At 44.6% G+C, this 18,923-nt stretch overlaps 1 protein-coding gene across 6 annotated transcripts in view; it reads right to left on the bottom strand.

Moving 5' to 3' along the window:
* Positions 1-156: 156 nt before the first annotated feature.
* The window catches only part of ACTN1 (actinin alpha 1), a 91,051-nt gene continuing 72,284 nt past the window's right edge, over positions 157-18,923 (bottom strand). For 2 of the 6 annotated variants that reach the window (XM_075282969.1, XM_075282972.1), the window contains exons 18-22: positions 11,133-11,279; positions 7,908-7,988; positions 7,505-7,570; positions 3,065-3,223; positions 157-1,087 (exon numbers count right to left, since the gene is read on the bottom strand). In XM_075282969.1, coding sequence (XP_075139070.1) covers positions 929-1,087; positions 3,065-3,223; positions 7,505-7,570; positions 7,908-7,988; positions 11,133-11,279 — 612 coding nt within the window. In that variant the 3' untranslated portion in view covers positions 157-928. The remainder of the gene's footprint in view (positions 1,088-3,064; positions 3,224-7,504; positions 7,571-7,907; positions 7,989-11,132; positions 11,280-18,923) is intronic. The other 4 variants (XM_075282970.1, XM_075282973.1, XM_075282971.1 and 1 more) reach the window with 2 other exon arrangements.

The following is an 18,923-nucleotide window of genomic DNA, read 5'->3' as shown; positions in this document are numbered from 1 at the left end:
TCTAACATATACCATTAATTGTGGTCATCTGACCATATGAAAGCAACCTCATTATTACGGATCCTCACACGATCCATAGACTAAAGTCAAAACATACAACGTCAATGCCAGTAGACCTACACCATTTCTAAAAAGAATTCCAAACAAGCCATAATATAAATTGTCTTATTAAATGTCATTTATTGGAAAGTAACCAATAACACAGATGATTAAAACTGAAACAAGAATTTCTTTAATAAGGTTTGTGACAAGCAGATATTGAGGACAATTTATTATCGAAGCTTCAGGTCTCAAACAAACCATGTTTAGCGACATTAAAAATACGTTTATGAGCCGGTGACAGGACGCTGCATTCCTTATATTACATTTAAATATCGAAAACATACTAAATGTTCTTGCTTAGAAAAATATGGACGCTTTCCGTGAGGTCGTATTTCCACCTTGACATAGTTCACTTTAACTCAGTTTGTCAAAAAATTGCATTTGGTGGATGAAAAAAAAAATCTCAGGCTAAGCCACGGCTACTAAACAGTCATCGCTCCCCTTATGTGGTAGCAAAAAGAAGACGGGTGAAGGAGCTGGAACCTTCGACTATACTTGTCAGACAAACTACAAAGAAAAGTTAATTGCTCATTTGTGTTGGCAGAAAAATACATTTCACTTTTTTTTTTTTACTCTCATAATAAAATATGCATTTAAAGGTCTTTAGTAAAAATTTTATTTGTAAACCATTGCTTTAAGGTCAAAGATGGTTACCCTTCCTGCAGCAGCAGAGTGGCAAGGGCTCTGGACACTAGAGGGGTGAAAGAGTGACTTTTCATCTGGTGAGCTATGGAGACACAGAAAAGGCGTGAAAGCTGAAACCACATTGCGTACAGGAGTGGTGGATAGTCGGCGCTGCAGTGACTTCGCGGTGAGGAGGAAGGAGTTAAAGGTCACTTTCACCATACAGCGCCGTAGAGAATGACATATAGTCCAGAGCTCCTGGGACGGCATCATGTCCTATGTAAGGTGCCATCCTGGCAATGCAATACTCTGCTTGGTCTGGAGGAAGTTCCCGACGCAGCTCATCTGCAGTAATGTAGTTCTAGAATAAAATATTAAGTACAAGAGGATTATTTACTGGTGCATTATATTCTACGTCCATTCACATCAGAGCAAGTTTGGATTTATATCATGAGCAGAGACGGAGGAGAGGGAGGAAGTAATATGCCGTGTGATGTGGCACGTATACGGCGTGTGAGACTTTGTGCGCCGTAAAAGCTCCCATTCATTTCAATGGGAGTTAGTATCGTATACACCGCGTTGTTTTGCGGTCGCAAAATCACGGCCGCAAAATAACGCGGCATATATGATCCAGGCTCCCATTGAAATCAATGGGAGCTTTTACGGCGCGCAAAGTCTCTCACGCTGTATATGTGCCACATCACGCGGCACGTTACTCTGTGTGAATGGACCCTAAGGCTAAGGCCCCATGTAGCGAACTGCAGCTGAAAAATGCGGAAAAAACTGCGGCGGACACTCATCGTTTTATTTTTTCTGCAGTGTTTTTCACCAAAACTCAGCAAAATTTTCTTCTACAGACTTTGTGTTTATTAACCCTATATGGAAAACGCCAGGACATGCTGCAATTTGCAAAAACACTCACATTTCTGAAATTGCAGTATTTCCGCTGATGAATTTTTTCTGCAATGCCTGGATTAGCCAGAATCCCATTCACTTTGCATATAATATAAAACACCATGGCCAAAACACTGCGTTTTTTACAATGTGTGGCCCCGGCCTTAAAGCTTTTTTTTTTTTTTTTTAATTAATTAATTTTTTTTCCCCATATAGGCCTTGGCCCCTGTATGTGTAGCTGTAGAACTACTTAATGCAGCAGATCATATAACAATCCTTTATTAGGGAATATATAAAGTTTGGACAACCCTTATTCACATTGTTGGTTCCACAGAGGCAAAATGGTGCAAGTGGTTCTGCTGTCTTGTAGGGAAGCTGATGTGTAAGGACTCTATATAATGCTGATAACAGGATATTTAAAGGATCTGTGTCTCCAGAACCCAGAATGTCATCCCAGTCCCGCAGATAGATAGGTTACGGTCACCTGAAACTAACAGTGTTTTCATGGGACTTGATGCCATTGCTAAGATATCGCAGTTTTGCCAATATGCCAACGATTTCACTGAGGGCATTGCTTTACTTCAAAGAAATAAGGCCGGGTTCACATGGAGTATTTTGGTTCGTAATGTGGAACGTAGATGCCGCGGGAGCTTTTGTATTCAATGGAAGCTGGTACCGTATACGCGGCGCTATTTTGCGGCGGCCGTAAAATAGCGCCGCATATAAGGTACCGGCTCCCATTAAAAACATGGGAGCGTATACGGCCTGCAAAAGCTCCCGCGATGTCTACGTTCCACGTTACGAACCAAAATACTCCGTGTGAACCCGGCCTAACAGGTAATGTCCGTGTTGTAATGTCAGATGGGCTAATTTGCATAAATGACAACGACAGCTGTATCTTGGCAATGGAGGAACCTATTCACAAGGGAAAAACACTGTTAAGATTCAGATGACCCTAACAGATCTATCTATCTATGGGGATGGGTTCATATGCTGGGTTCTGGTGACAGTCTCCCTTTAAAGCCATGCTTTCAAATCTTTTGGCCTAAAGGGGTTAATTTCTATCTTATGAAATGATGCCATCACTTTATGCAACTTCTGAGACCCCAAATGATCCTTAGAATGAAGGGATCACAGTGCTAGTTTTGCGCCAAATTCCTTTTACTGTTTTCCCTGCACATCTGTGCCCAGTGACCTCCTGTACAAGACACTGTACAGTATTTTTGCTGCGGCAGAACAATCAGGGGCCTCAGGAAAGGGACACAGGACGCCACAGTGTGGCACGGACTTGTGCCAGAAGAAAACACTGGAGCAGCAGGAATTCGGCATGTTGGCTGCCTTGAAGATCTAATTTACTTAATGGTACATTGTTTGTGGCCACAAAACAGAACGTAAAACAGTTCAATATAATGAAATACACAGCGAATGAGAAATGTGTACAAACCTTATCTCCAGCCAGGACCTTAAAAGAAGCCATAACTTGGTCTGCGGTGTCTGTATCTGCGGTTTCACGAGACATGAAGTCAATAAAGGCTTGAAATGTCACCACTCCTAGCCTGTTGGGATCTACAATTCCCATAATGCGGGTAAATTCTGCTTCACCCTAGAGAGGAATGGAATAAGAATGAATACAAGCTGAAGTATATAGTAATATATAGGATCCATATGTGACCTAAACTTCACTGCAAGAAACTTACATTCAAGCTACCCATACATATTAGAAAATATCTTGTACAACGAACCAATGTATTCAAACCCAGACTGAACTGACCAATCATAGGACACCAGTTTAAAGGGGAACTCTAATCTGAAGGTTGCGGCTGATTACACACCTGTCGTGTGTGTGTGTGTGTGTATATATATATATATATATATATATATATATATATACACACATACACACACACACATACACTCACCGGCCACTTTATTAGGTACACCTGTCCAACTGCTCGTTAACACTTAATTTCTAATCAGCCAATCACATGGCGGCAACTCAGTGCATTTAGGCATGTAGACATGGTCAAGACAATCTCCTGCAGTTCAAACCGAGCATCAGTATGGGGAAGAAAGGTGATTTGAGTGCCTTTGAACGTGGCATGGTTGTTGGTGCCAGAAGGGCTGGTCTGAGTATTTCAGAAACTGCTGATCTACTGGGATTTTCACGCACAACCATCTCTAGGGTTTACAGAGAATGGTCCGAAAAAGAAAAAACATCCAGTGAGCGGCAGTTCTGTGGGCGGAAATGCGTTGTTGATGCCAGAGGTCAGAGGAGAATGGCCAGACTGGTTCGAGCTGATAGAAAAGCAACAGTGACTCAAATAGCCACCCGTTACAACCAAGGTAGCCAGAAGAGCATCTCTGAACGCACAGTACATCGAACTTTGAGGCAGATGGGCTACAGCAGCAGAAGACCACACCGGGTGCCACTCCTTTCAGCTAAGAACAGGAAACTGAGGCTACAATTTGCACAAGCTCATCGAAATTGGACAATTGAAGATTGGAAAAACGTTGCCTGGTCTGATGAGTCTTGATTTCTGCTGCGACATTCGGATGGTAGGGTCAGAATTTGGCGTCAACAACATGAAAGCATGGATCCATCCTGCCTTGTATCAACGGTTCAGGCTGGTGGTGGTGGTGTCATGGTGTGGGGAATATTTTCTTGGCACTCTTTGGGCCCCTTGGTACCAATTGAGCATCGTTGCAACGCCAAAGCCTACCTGAGTATTGTTGCTGACCATGTCCATCCCTTTATGACCACAATGTACCCAACATCTGATGGCTACTTTCAGCAGGATAATGCGCCATGTCATAAAGCTGGAATCATCTCACACTGGTTTCTTGAACATGACAATGAGTTCACTGTACTCCAATGGCCTCCACAGTCACCAGATCTCAATCCAATAGAGCATCTTTGGGATGTGGTGGAACGGGAGATTCGCATCATGGATGTGCAGCCGACAAATCTGCGGCAACTGTGTGATGCCATCATGTCAATATGGACCAAAATCTCTGAGGAATGCTTCCAGCACCTTGCTGAATCTATGCCACGAAGAATTGAGGCAGTTCTGAAGGCAAAAGGGGGTCCAACCCGTTACTAGCATGGTGTACCTAATAAAGTGGCCGGTGAGTGTATATATATATATATATATATATATATATATATATATATATATATATATATATGTTTTACCTAATATGTATGGGAAACTTCACATTATGGGATCCTATCATTGAAAGTCATATTTTTCTGAGTACCATGTAGAAATAGCTAAATTGCATACCGACAAGAACCGGGATTGTAGGCAAACGGGGGCGTGGAGAAGACGACGAAAGGTAGGAGATGAATAGCCTTTCTTAAGGCTATTCCTACTTGATACTCAGAAAAAAAAATGACTTTCAATGATAGATTTGGAATACCTCACAGCTTCTCTAAACAATACAGTTGAGAAGCTTCGAGTGGTTGGGGCACCCTGGGACTTGTATTGTGCTACCCGTGGTCTCTGATGCCCTTCCTTCCTCCTTGTGTCTCCCTGTCGTTGTCTCTTGTCAATTTTTCCTTTTTGCATTGGTTCTTATTGCAGCTTTGTATTGCAACTTTTTTCTTTTTTTTTGGTTGCTCTAATGCTAGGTTCACACTAGCGTCCGATCTCCGTTCTGTGGTTTCCGTCTTCTGCATGCAGAAAACGGAAACCTGTCAGACCGGGTCGGGGCGTGAGCGGCGGTGAGCGTTTTATGCTCTCCGCCGCAAAACTGTTTTTTTTAAATTGGACACAGAGTACTGCATGTCCGACACTGTGTCCGATTTTATAAAAAAACAGTTTTGCGGCAGCGAGCATAAAACGCTCACCACCACTCACGGCCGGACATCTTTCAAACCCATTCAAATGAATGGGCATGAAAGAGTCCTGCAGGTTTCCGTCTCCTGCCTCTGTTTTGTGCAGGAAACGGAAACCTGCAGAACGGAGACCGGGCGCAGATGTGAACGAGCCCTAATATGTGTTTTACCCGCCATTTCCGGCTCTGGCAGTAATCTTTACCTTGGTTTGTTGGTTTACTGTTTATTTGAAAATTTCAATAAAAATCAGTGTAAACCCCCCCCCCCCAAAAAAAAAAAAAAAAAAAAAACCCGTTGCCTTGCAGCATTGGGGTCCTGGGTTCATATCAAACCAAGGGCAGCATCTGAAAGGATTATACATGTCCTCACTGTGTTTGTGTGGGTTTTCTCCTACACTCCAAAGACTTATTGAAAGGGTATACTTTATTCCCATTGGACTGTTGCAGCCCAATGCGATCATTGGGAAGGGACTCCTTTTTCTTACATAATAAAATATGGGGTCGAAGGGTCTAGTACAACCAATGAGTTCTTACATTAAAAAAATCCAACCTCGTGCAAGGAGTGCAGGAAGCATCTAAATATTGAGGAGGCACTGACTCATCCCCAAAAGTGCAAAACTTTGGCAAATGTGTTTAGGGGGTACAGAAGGGGCCAGATGAGGCTTTGGTTTCAATATATACTATTGATTGTGGATAGGCAATCATTGTGGCTGGACAAAATCCTGTTCCTACAGTAACCAGGAAGTTAGACTGGTTGACCAATCTCCATCCCATGCATACATTACCCAGGAACCTGAATGCAGGAAGGTGAATGGTGTCTCTTCAGTGGCGTCCTAGATAGTCACCTACTCTATCTGCTCCATGCCATGGTCCTCAAACAGGCATTGATTAAAAAATATCCACTTAAAGCGGTTGACCAGGAAAAATGGGTAACCCTTTTAACTTTTAAGTTGGGCCAGAAAAAAAGATAAAAAAATGCATACTCACCTGTCCCCGATGCTCCTGTGTACTCACGCGCATCTCGGTTCTTCTGCTTTGGTGGGTTCTCCTTGGTCTCTTCCCGAGTCCCTCTGAAGTTACTGGTTGGCCTCAGCAGTCACATGATTGCTGAGGCCAATCAGCGGCCTCAGGAAGAGGACCCATGATGTCACATTGTAGGCCCGTCACTGATTGGCCCCAGCAGTGCCAATCAGCGGAACTTTGGATGAGACCCAGGAAAAGCCGCCGAAACAGATGAACCGGGATGCATTGAGGACAGGTGAATATGCATTTTTTTCCAATGCCCCTAGCTGATTTAAAATTTAAAAGGGTTGTCCGTTTTTGGCTGAACAACCCCTTTAAAGCCAGGGCCCCACATAGCGTAAATGCCACGATTTTGCCACGGCGTTTTACAGTAACTGCAAAATACATGGATTAATTCCATCCATACATGGACATGCTGCAATTTCAAAAACAGAAGCAAAATTGCAGCATGTCAATTATACCTATGGAAATGCTAACTTTTTCTGTATAGGTACAATGGAAGCAAAAAATCTGCAGAGACAAACTCTGTGGACTTTGGGGAAAAAAACTGTGATGCGTTTCCACCATGTTTTTTCCTGCATCACTTTTTGGCTGCAGCTCGCTATGTGGGGCCTTAGCCTTAAACCATTTTTGCTACAATTTCAGAATTCTGATCTGATATGCGCAGTTCTGAACAGCAGGATTTTATTTTTTTTTTTTAAAAAGGTATGGCTTTATTCACATGGCCAAAAAATCCAAAAAGAAACGTAGGCCAGTCTGTGTGTTCTTCAGATTGAGATCTCCTTGGACTGCACATTGAAATGTACTATTCTGATATATCTGAGCAGCAAGGGTATACAAAACAAAACCCAATAGGTCTATGTGCAGTTAGAGCCTTGGAACGGACGCCACTCAGTTGTCTATATCGGCCCTTGCTATACACTTAATAGTGGTCACACTTTCTTAAAGGCCAAGATAGAAAATCATGATGTATAAAATATTATCACACAGTGTTATTGAGGTCCTAGAGGAGGTTTTACTTTACCATGTTGTACCCCATGGAGATAAGACAAGCTCGGAAATCATCACCTTCCAGCATACCAGTCTTCTTCTGCAAGGTATCCAGTGAAGGAAAGGACAGAATACAGGAAAGAGCAATATAGATCAGAAACAGGACAGTCAGAAAGGTAAAGGGGCAGCAAGATATACATAGTAAGCAAGAAGACATAATATAAGAAGTTATTTATAGGAAAGTTTATAGCAGTTATGAAAGTGGAAGGGAGAGAAATTAGTGGAAATAAGCAAGATGTGAGAAGAGAAAACATAAAAACATCAAGAAAAAAAACACATTATTTCTTCTCAGTATGCAGTAAACCCATACTAGTCCAAGGTGCCTGGGAAGGGAAACGCGTAGGTTATTACACAATGTACATGAGATTTTTCAGTACCTGAGGATCGTTTCCAATATCGTAACCCAAGCTGATGAGGCAGGCCTTAAACTCCTCTGGGCCAAGCGTGCCGGTGTGGTCCTTGTTACAGTAAGTGATAGTTCAGGTGTCCGGGACATGCCATGCCAGTGGTGGGTGACAGGGTGAAAGCACAGGGGTAAGGAAAGGCAGGAAGAGTGGGTTGTGAATTCAGAGTCATGCAGAATAAGCAGAGGAAGACATGCACGGGGCAGAGGAGAGAAAAAAAAACACCATTAATACTTGTGATAAGGATGTGCATTTTACCAGTGACTACTTCAAGTTTCATGCACATTGAGCACATTCATCCTCCTCCACAACCACAGTGCATCTGCCTAACCTCAACAAGTGGTTATTAAGTATATAGTATATACCAAGATGGGAACTCTATAAACTACAGTCTAGGTTATTGTCTGTTACATTGTACTGATGACCAGTCCATCCTATGTGGAACAGACAGACTGCCCACTGCGGCTATCAGTAAAGTACATACATACACTTGCAAACCAAATTGTCACTATACTATGTGTACAAGTCTCCTGCCGCCCACAATATCTATGCTAAGGAACAATATTTAGACCTGTCATTATACCGGGTATATCTATTTTACCAAATGCTTGCATTCTCCATATAACAGCAATTCTGGAATATCATTTCTGTGTTATGCTTATGGAAATTTAGGAAAAATCTGACAATTGGTTATTATCATGTCTATCGTCAAATGTGAAAACACACAATTCTATCATAGGTTATTACACTTTGTTTTTATGGTGTTTACTCTGCAATAAAAATGACATGGCAGCTTTGTCCGGTGGGTCATTAGGATTATGGCGATACCATATTTATAGTATTACATTTTACTGCTTTTACGAATGCAACATCACTTTTGGAAAATGAATGATTTGGGGGTCACCTGGGGTCCCCGTATTCTGACGACTATAACGTTTTTACTGTACTGTTGATGAGATACGTCAGGGCTCTTTATTTGCGGGACAAGTTGTACTTTTTATTGGCACTGTTTAGTATGTATGACTTTTTGATTACTTTTTATTGCTATTTTTTTGGGGGGGAAAGTGAGGTGACCAGTATACGTTATTTTGCGCATTGTGGTTTACTTTTTTTTTTTTTACGGTGTTTACCTTACAGGATGAATAACTAGTTTTGTCTAATGGGGGCTTATATGTACATGGGAATGCCTGACATGCTTTGTTTTTGATTATGTTATGTGTTTTTTGATTACAAAGCTTTTTTTTACATTTTTTATTAATTGTTTATTTATTTATTTTTTTTTAAATACTTTTTACATGTCCCTTAAGGGGATTTGAATCGGAGATGTCTGACCCCCAGTGCAATGTACTGCATAGCACTGCAGCACATCACACATAGGTTCCCTTTGTGAAATGTGCATAGGCAGTCTGGTGGCTGTCGCTTGGCCTCCTGGCTGCCATGGCATATTCTCAGACCCCACAATCTTATCGCAGTGAACCTTGATTGATGGAGGCTGGGGGTTCGATCTTGACCCCGGACCCCATGGATGCTGTGATTGCTACTGATCTAGATATAAACTATATGTGTGGTAGGAAATATTACATGCTAACCTTTCTACAATTAAAACCAACACGAGCTTATAAAATAAAAGTATTAGGTGGTAACCGAATGGGTCCACCTATCAGAACACTCAGGGCTATGTGGAATGAATGTTTGTGCATGATTTTGGCAAAGTCATGTACAAAACTGAAGAATCTGAAAGCTTCTATGTACTAAAAGCCATAACGTAGAGATTACAGGGCGCCTCTGACCTATCTTTGTTGGGAGACATTTCATGTACGCCCTGGTTTCTGCATGGAGGAGTTTCGAGTTTCATCAAGATATAATTATCCTTAGAAGTCGCTCGCGCTCCCCCCTATATATACGCTGTGAGGAGTGCCTACACTACTTCTAAAAGGTGCACAAGGAGGGGACGTAGGCTTTTACTTTAACTACCTATTAACAAAATAACCAGGAATGATTCACTGCATTATGTAAGATGGATTCAGTGCTAACAAATCATTAGCAGGAATCATGTGAACAAGTGAAAAGCGTTCTTATGTTAACACAAAAGAGTAACACTTTAATAGAGAAAATACAGAAAATCAATATATAAAACCGATTCGGAATATGAAAGAGAAATAGGACAGTGCTTTTACTTGGAGGTGCATGCTTACGGTACTTTATACGTGTAGATGCATGCATCCTATTCTGCAAATAGCAGCGCTCTGAACACTCATGCAAGGTTCTCCTACATCCGGGCAGGTTGTGCTAAGTGGGTACAAGAGGCCTTTCTGGGGACTAACACTATGTTCACATCTACATTGTAGATTTCTTCAAAAATGATGAAAGAAATGGCTATTGTATTTTGGCAGGTGAAATAAAGGGTGCCATGATGGAAACCCAATGAACCCCATGATAGTAAATGGGATCCATCAATGCAGTCTTTATCCTCATGTGTCAAATCTCCAGATAACATTCCATCTTTATGTTCTAGTGATAGAACAGGAAAATGGAAAGCACAATGCAGATGTGAACCCAGTCATAATATCCTGCGTGTTCTTTATAGCTACTGTCATTTTCACTATGGGCCCAGCAATACAATGATTTAGGCGACTTTATCAAGTATACTTTATACTCTTATAGATCATTTTGCAGTATATATAAATACAAATTTGCTAACAATTTTCTTTAACATATTTTCTAGAAAATTCCTAGCAACTATACAAGGCACCATAATTTTCCACAGCAAAAAATTTGCAGCATTTACATCCCATGTAAATAACCCTAAAATCCTCAACTTGTTGCTGGTTTATATGTCTGATATTTTTTAATCAAGTGAATATTAAAATTCTAAGTATATGTTGAAGTTTCTTTTATTGAGGTGATCCATAACTGCATTATAAAATGGTACAAAATAAAAAAAAATATAATAATAATAATAATAAATAATATAAAATAAATAAATAATAATACTACAGTATGCATACCATGGCACTAAATGTGTTCTTGTACAGCCACGTCCTGCTATTTTAGGCCCCCTATAGCTACAGCTATGCAGTGAATATACATACTGCTCAGTTTGAAGTCACCTCTATAAAAAAAACATTCCCCACTATCAGATATAAATACTCTAACCATGGACCATGAAGATAGGTCTACTGAGCCATGGCTTCTTACCCTGTCAAAGTGGTTGAAAGAGTTCCTGAATTCATTCATCTGCTCTTGGCTGATTCCTTTGGCATCTCTTGTGAGAATCTGGTTCTCTACTTCATTGATGGTTCTGGCAATGGTGGTGAGGAGTTGTTCCCATCCCACACGGATGTGCTAGATTATGGAATAAGCATAAATATTAGGTCAATATTGTATAGTGGAGACTGACACATATTGATTGATGCTCAAAACCGTTCATGGTCACCATGGTCCTGTCAGACAAGCCTTCCTACATAGTCCTAATATGGGGGTCCTAGATTGGTACTATACTGGAAGAACAAGCAGGAAGGCACCTGTGGGACTTCTGTTTCCTTGGTGGCGCTCAAATCCTTCACCACCTTCTTGTGAGATCCTGCTCGATCCTTTTCTTTTATGTACTGGTCCTTTAAACTGAGCCTCCTCTTCATCATGGTTGCGACTAGAATGGAGTTGCTCCTGGTAGGTCCTCCCTCCAGCAACTCCAATGTAGTCACCTCACTAGTGAACGGTCTAAAATGAAGTTGCTGGAGGGAGGACCTACCTGGAGCTGCTGTTTCTCCATTTCTTACAGAGCTTTCCATCTAGAAGCGTATTCAAACTCAAATTTTTCCGTCTGAGCAAACCTTGGTGGCTCTTCCCTTTCCTTGAGGTACTGCTTCTTGAAATCCTCCTCTGTGATGTCGGTTGGCAGATTGTCCACGAATAAGCAGCACTGCAGGGTATACACATTATCTATCTATCTATCTATCTATCTATCTATCCATCCATCTATCCATCTATCCATCTAATATATGTATGTATGTATGTATGTATGTATGTATATATATATATATATATATATATATATATATATATATATACATACATACACACACACATATCCTATTAATATTATAAAGGTGAAAGTTTGTGAGTTTGGATGTTTGTGGATTTGGATGTTTGTTCCTCAATCACGCAAAACCCGCTCGACCGATTTGGCTGGAATTTTCCACAAACATAGTTACTACACTGGATTGCGCAATAGGCTACTTTTCGTCACAATAGCGCACATACATTTTTCCCCAGGACCCCCACAAAATCCAAACTCACATCACTATCTCTGCAATCTTACATACTTTGGACCATAGCAAGCCACAAAATTCATATTACCCTCTACAGCAGAGGTCAGCAACCCCTGGCACACGTGCCAAGAGTGGCACTCTTGCCATATTTCACTGGCACACCAGCAGCACAGGACCTGCAAGAGTTAAATGAAGTCCGAGTGTCCCTTCAGTGCTCTGCTAGAGCTGAGGCATAAGGACACTCCCCTTTGAGAGGGGTGCAGGAAACCCAGGGGGTGGAGCTTAATCGCTCAGGTCTGTGCCTGCTATAGTGGTCTGCATCCTGCAAACATTCCCCGAGGAGAAGAGGAAGCTGCTAGCAAAGTGAAACTGAAAAACACACAGGTACATAGGATTACTGTTCTCATTAATGTCAGGCATTTGGGGTTATTAGTTTAGTCTTAGTAACTCCATGTGCCTCACATTAATAGGAATAAACCCCATCATGTCCCTCATATTAACCCGTGTTCCCCATATAAAGGTTACTACTATGTGAGACATATGTAGGTACCATACCTCCCAACTTTTGAAGAACCGAAAGTGGGACAAACTGTGCGGCGCGCATAGCGCGCTGCGGCAAATTTAGCCCCGCCCACTTGTGTTGACTCCGCCCACTTGTTAAATTTTTATGTGCCCGCACACAGTATGATCCTCCTACTGTCACCCGTAAATTATATGTCCCCCCTCTATCTCTCCCCCAGTTTCATATACACCCTTCATCTGCCCCCAGTTTCATGTCCCCACTCCATCTCTGCCCCCAGATTCATGTCCCCACTCCATCTCTGCCCCCAGATTCATGTCCCCACTCCATCTCTGCCCCCAGATTCATGTCCCCACTCCATCTCTGCCCCCAGATTCATGTCCCCACTCCATCTCTGCCCCCAGATTCATGTCCCCACTCCATCTCTGCCCCCAGATTCATGTCCCCACTCCATCTCTGCCCCCAGATTCATGTCCCCACTCCATCTCTGCCCCCAGATTCATGTCCCCACTCCATCTCTGCCCCCAGATTCATGTCCCCACTCCATCTCTGCCCCCAGATTCATGTCCCCACTCCATCTCTTCCCCCAGATTCATGTCCCCCCATCTCTGCCCCCAGATTCATGTCCCCTCCATCTCTGCCCCCAGATTCATGTCCCCCCATCTCTGCCCCCAGATTCATGTCCCCCCATCTCTGCCCCCAGATTCATGTCCCCTCCATCTCTGCCCCCAGATTCATGTCCCCTCCATCTCTGCCCCCAGATTCATGTCCCCTCCATCTCTGCCCCCAGATTCATGTCCCCCCATCTCTGCCCCCAGATTCATGTCCCATCTCTGCCCCCAGATTCATGTCCCCTCCATCTCTGCCCCCAGATTCATGTCCCCTCCATCTCTGCCCCCAGATTCATGTCCCCTCCATCTCTGCCCCCAGATTCATGTCTCCTCCATCTCTGCCCCCAGATTCATGTCCCCCCATCTCTGCCCCCAGATTCATGTCCCCCCATCTCTGCCCCCAGATTCATGTCCCCTCCATCTCTGCCCCCAGATTCATGTCCCCTCCATCTCTGCCCCCAGATTCATGTCTCCTCCATCTCTGCCCCCAGATTCATGTCCCCCATCTCTGCCCCCAGATTCATGTCCCCCATCTCTGCCCCCAGATTCATGTCCCCCATCTCTGCCCCAGATTCATGTCCCCTCCATCTCTGCCCCCAGATTCATGTCCTCTCCATCTCTGCCCCCAGATTCATGTCCTCTCCATCTCTGCCCCCAGTGTCATGCCATCCTCTCCATCTCTGCCCCCAGTGTCATGCCGTCCTCTCCATCTCTGCCCCAGTGTCATGCCGTCCCCTCCTTCATCTGCCCCCAGTGTCATGCCGTCCTCTCCATCTCTGCCCCCAGTGTCATGCCGTCCTCTCCATCTCTGCCCCCAGTGTCATGCCGTCCTCTCCTTCATCTGCCCCAAGTTTCACGTTCCACCTCCACATTACACTTACCTTCTCCTCCGCTCCCTCGCTGCGCGCCTCTCTCGCTGACACATATGCGGCTGAAGCAAGGAGCTGACACAGGTCAGCTCCTCGCTTCGCGCCTCTCTCACTGACAAATATGCGGCTGAAGCGAGGAGCTGACCTGTGTCAGCTCCTCGCTTCGCCGCTGCCACCGGCTACTGGCTTGTAGACGCAATCATCACATCGCGTCTACAAGCCAGTAGCCGGCGGCAGCGGCGAAGCGAGGAGCTGACACAGGTCAGCTCCTCACTTCAGCCGCATATGTGTCAGCAAGAGAGGCGCGCAGCGGCGAAGCGAGGAGCTGACCTGTGTCAGCTCCTTGCTTCAGCCGCATATGTGTTCAACTCAGATCTGCGTCCTCTGGACGCAGATCTGAGTTGAAATCGGGACATACCTCCCTCCAACCGGGACCGCGGGACATGTCACCCAAATCGTGAATGTCCTGCGGAAATCGGGACGGTTGGGAGGTATGGCGCTGATTCTGCCGTGAGTTATCATGGCAGAATCAGCGCCACTTTACTCCATGTGAATGCCCCCTAATTTCCACATCCCCGCACACTACACATGTACAGCTTCAGCCACCTCCCAATATGCAGTCTCATGTAAAAATCATTACCCTCTCCCCTCCCCCACCTACAACATGGGACTGCATGAAGACAGCACTATCCTCTCTCTCCTTGCTTCAGCTCCATCCTGCAGGCAGTCCCATGAATAAAAAAGCCCTACAATTTATGCAGTCCCATGCATTTTAATAAAAAAAAACAAAACACAAAAACACGAAAAACCCCACAAACACCAGCCTCTCCAACGTGCAGCCACTACAACATGGAGATCCATATAACTTATTACAACTTCTTCCAAAGTATAGAAAAATGCAGTTTGCGTTTACATTTTGCAATGCGTCTTCCACTCGCAGACCACCTCCTCACCACGTCCTCTATCTGTAGGTGTCCCCCAGGGCTCCGTCCTAGGACCCCTCCTGTTCTCCATCTACACCCTTGGCCTGGGCCAACTCATAGAATCTCATGGCTTTCAGTACCACTGCTATGCCGATGACACCCAAATATACATCTCTGGACCAGACATTACCTCCCTGCTGGCCAGAGTTCCAGATTGTTTAGCGGCCGTAGCCTCCTTCCTCTCCTCCCGCTTTCTCAAACTCAACATGGAGAAAACAGAGTTTATCATCTTCAGCCCATCCTGTATGGCCCCTCCACCTGACCCATCTATCAAAGTTAATGGAACCACAATTACCCCTGTCCCACAGGCCCGATGCCTTGGGGTAACCCTGGACTCTGACCTATCCTTCAAGCCCTCAACACCTCCTGCTGCCTCCAGCTCAAGAACATCCACCGAATTCGCCCCTTCCTCACCCAGGAAACTACCAAGATGCTTGTCCAGGCCCTCATAATCTCCCGCCTAGACTACTGCAACACCCTTCTCCATGGACTCCCAGCAAACACCCTCGCCCCCCTCCAGTCCACCTTAAACTGCGCTGCTCGCTTAATCCACCTCACGCACCGATCTTCATCAGCTGCTCCCCTCTGCCAGTCCCTCCACTGCCTACCTATAGCCCAGCGAATTGAGTTCAAGCTACTAACACTAACATACAAAGCCATCCACAACCTGTCCCCTCCATATATCTCTGAACTAATCTCCCGCTACCTGCCCACACGTAACCTCTGATCCTCCAATGACCTCCTACTCCGCCCTCATCCACTCCTCACACAACCGTCTCCAAGATTTCACCTGTGCATCCCCCATACTCTGGAACTCCTTACCACGACACATAAGACTGACCCCCACAATCACAGGATTCAAGAAGGCCCTGAAGACTCACCTATTCAGGAAGGCCTACAACCTCCAATAACACTATCACCACACCACCATCTGCACAGTCTCCCCCTCTCCTTCTGTCTCTACCTCCTTCCCCCATAGATTGTAAGCCCTCGCGGGCAGGTCCCTCTACCCCACCGTGCCATTCGGTAATTGTTAGCATTATATCTGCCTGTATATTCTGTGTATTGTATGTAACCCCCAAATGTAAAGCACCATGGAATGAATGGTGCTATATAAATAAATAATAATAATAATAATAATAACAACAACAATGCCTACCCTGTCTGCCATCTCTTCTCTAGTGCACAGGTTTGCAGGTTTGTGAAGCACTAACACCGGACACCTGATGATGCATTCTCCACAGACACTTGTTAGTGTTTACACAGGAGACGCTGCGCTGCCGGGTAGTTCAGCTTCTTTCTTTGGGATGGACTTGATTGTAGAGGAGGAGGGGGAGGGCTCATAGGTCACGTGTTCACTCTCCTCTCCTGGCTCAACAGCAGTGGGGGGAGGAGACACAGCAGAGAGCCGGGAGATCGGGGGTGAGGGGGAAGTGAACTTTTAAAGCGACAACACTCGGGGGAGAAAGCGGGACAAGCTGTAAACTGTCGGGACAGCGGGACAGGACTGCAAATGTGGGACTGTCCCACTAAAATCGGGATGGTTGAGAGGTATGAGGTACTAATAAAAGACCTCAATAATGAAAATACTTAATTATTACCTCCAAGTCTCTCAGATATCAGTAACTCTTACACTGGGGTTAATGTGAGGGACATGATGGGGTTAATTGCTATTAATAAGAGGCACATGGAGTTACTAAACTGTCATGCACAGGGCCAGACTTTATGTTGCTTGCTCAAGAGTATCCTGTGCCCAAAACTTACATGTACTGGCGGAAAATAACAAATCATACAATGTCGTATATCAAAGTATATTCACTTGTAATCCCTCTGTCCCAAAGACACTATGTACAGTTTCTCAGAACACCGTATATATAGCAGCTGAAATACAAATTAACTTCAACACAAAAGTCTCATGTATTCTCAGAATTACGGCAAAAACAAGATACAAAGTTACATTTCATATCCCATACCTTATACACACTACGAAAACCTTACCCGCGCCTGTATATACCCACTTCTACAATCACCGGAGACGAAGTCGCAGGTACCAGCTATAATTTATAATTGCCATATGGTCTGAACAGGGCAGTGACACCGCGTCCTGATGTGTTTATTATAACTCTCGCCATTTTGTTGTTGATAGTGGAAGTATATGGCAATTAATAACTGACATACAGCTAAATTCTGACGTATTGTGGTGCGCCTGATTTATCAGTATATAGTTACTGCAGGCATTCCGCTCCGGTTAGTGGCAAATGAATGGGCCTAGTCGGGAGGGAGTGTCGCGGCGTGGACGCGCGTGGCTGATTCAGCCGCAGAATCCGCGGCAAAATAGGGCAGCCCCAATTGAAGTCAAAGGGAGGTGTTTTTGGAGCCAGAGTCTGAGGTGGATTCCGCTTCAAAAATCGGTCGAAAAAACCCCCAGTGAACTTACCCAAACAGTGGTTACCTGTGAACAGCGGACCCCACTTACTATAATGGGGGGTCAACAGTTTCCATACTGAAAGGGGCAGAGAGAAAAGTCCTCCGTCCAGGACATTTCTCTCTACCAATTTATGCAGCCGATGTGAACTTAGCCACAAATTAAGTCTAGTGACCTCCTTCGTTATTTAATTGAGCACCAGAATGTGAGACCTCCTCCTACTGAAAGGATAGTATCTCAAGATAGGCCATCAATATTAGATGTGCAGGGGGTCCCGTGCAGATCTCCGGTGCTGTCCAAACTGTAGTGGTAAATGTAGGTACCGCAGCGCTGCCCCATTACAGTCTCTGTACCGGAGATATTCAGGGGTTTCACGTGTTGGGTGTCCCTCTGCAGGTCTAATTTAACCGTAATACTGTGCTGATCCACAATTGCAGACCCACAAATTACAGTCATGTGAATGGGGCTTTACTGAGCTTTCAATGAAACAAACAACTTTAAACTGAAAGGTAGACATTTACTTTTGGTACTTTTGAACAATTAATGTTAACTAGTTACAGATCACTGGATCTGTTTTATAGTGATTGGCAATGTGATTACAGCCTGGACTAATATCACCTCTGCTATAAAACAGACACTTTGTGATATAAGTAGTAGGGGCTCTACAATCTGCCCTACAATGGCCCCCACTCAGTACAATCTGCCCCACAGTGGTCCCCAGGCTGTACAATGTGCTCCACAGTGGCCCCCCTGCAGTATTTAATGCTCCATTTTGGGCTCCCACACTTTATTATATGCTCTACAGTAGGGCTCCCCAGACAGTATTATATGCACCACAGTAGACCCGTCACACAGTATCCCACACAGTATTATATGCACCAAAGTAGGGCCCCCCCACACAAAGTATTTTATGCTCACAGTAGGACCCCCACACACGATAAGGCCCCAACGAGTATTATACTTACCTGAAGAAGTCCCACGAATAGCAGTGGCACGTCCTCCATATTCTGACTGCAAGCACTGATGACTTACGTCATCACACCTGCGTCAGGGCAGAGGTCACACTCTGCAGTCAGTGCAGGCCGTGGTCGCAAATGCACATACCGCTGAAAGCAGCGATCGCTCACTAACGGGGAATCCTGTATCGATTTCCCCATTACTGAGTGATATAAGCGACAGATGCACGGGAAGGCGGGAGGTATGCAGATGCATTGGTCGGGGGCAGGGCCCCTGACCATCCCGATCGGGCCCCTGGCCAATGCATCTGCTTCAGCAAAATGAGTCGGGACTCGGGGCCCACGGGGGGATTC

The sequence above is a fragment of the Leptodactylus fuscus genome, chromosome 7 (assembly GCF_031893055.1).
Source record: "Leptodactylus fuscus isolate aLepFus1 chromosome 7, aLepFus1.hap2, whole genome shotgun sequence".
Lineage (NCBI taxonomy): Eukaryota > Metazoa > Chordata > Amphibia > Anura > Leptodactylidae > Leptodactylus > Leptodactylus fuscus.
This window is presented reverse-complemented; position numbering and strand designations above follow the sequence as displayed.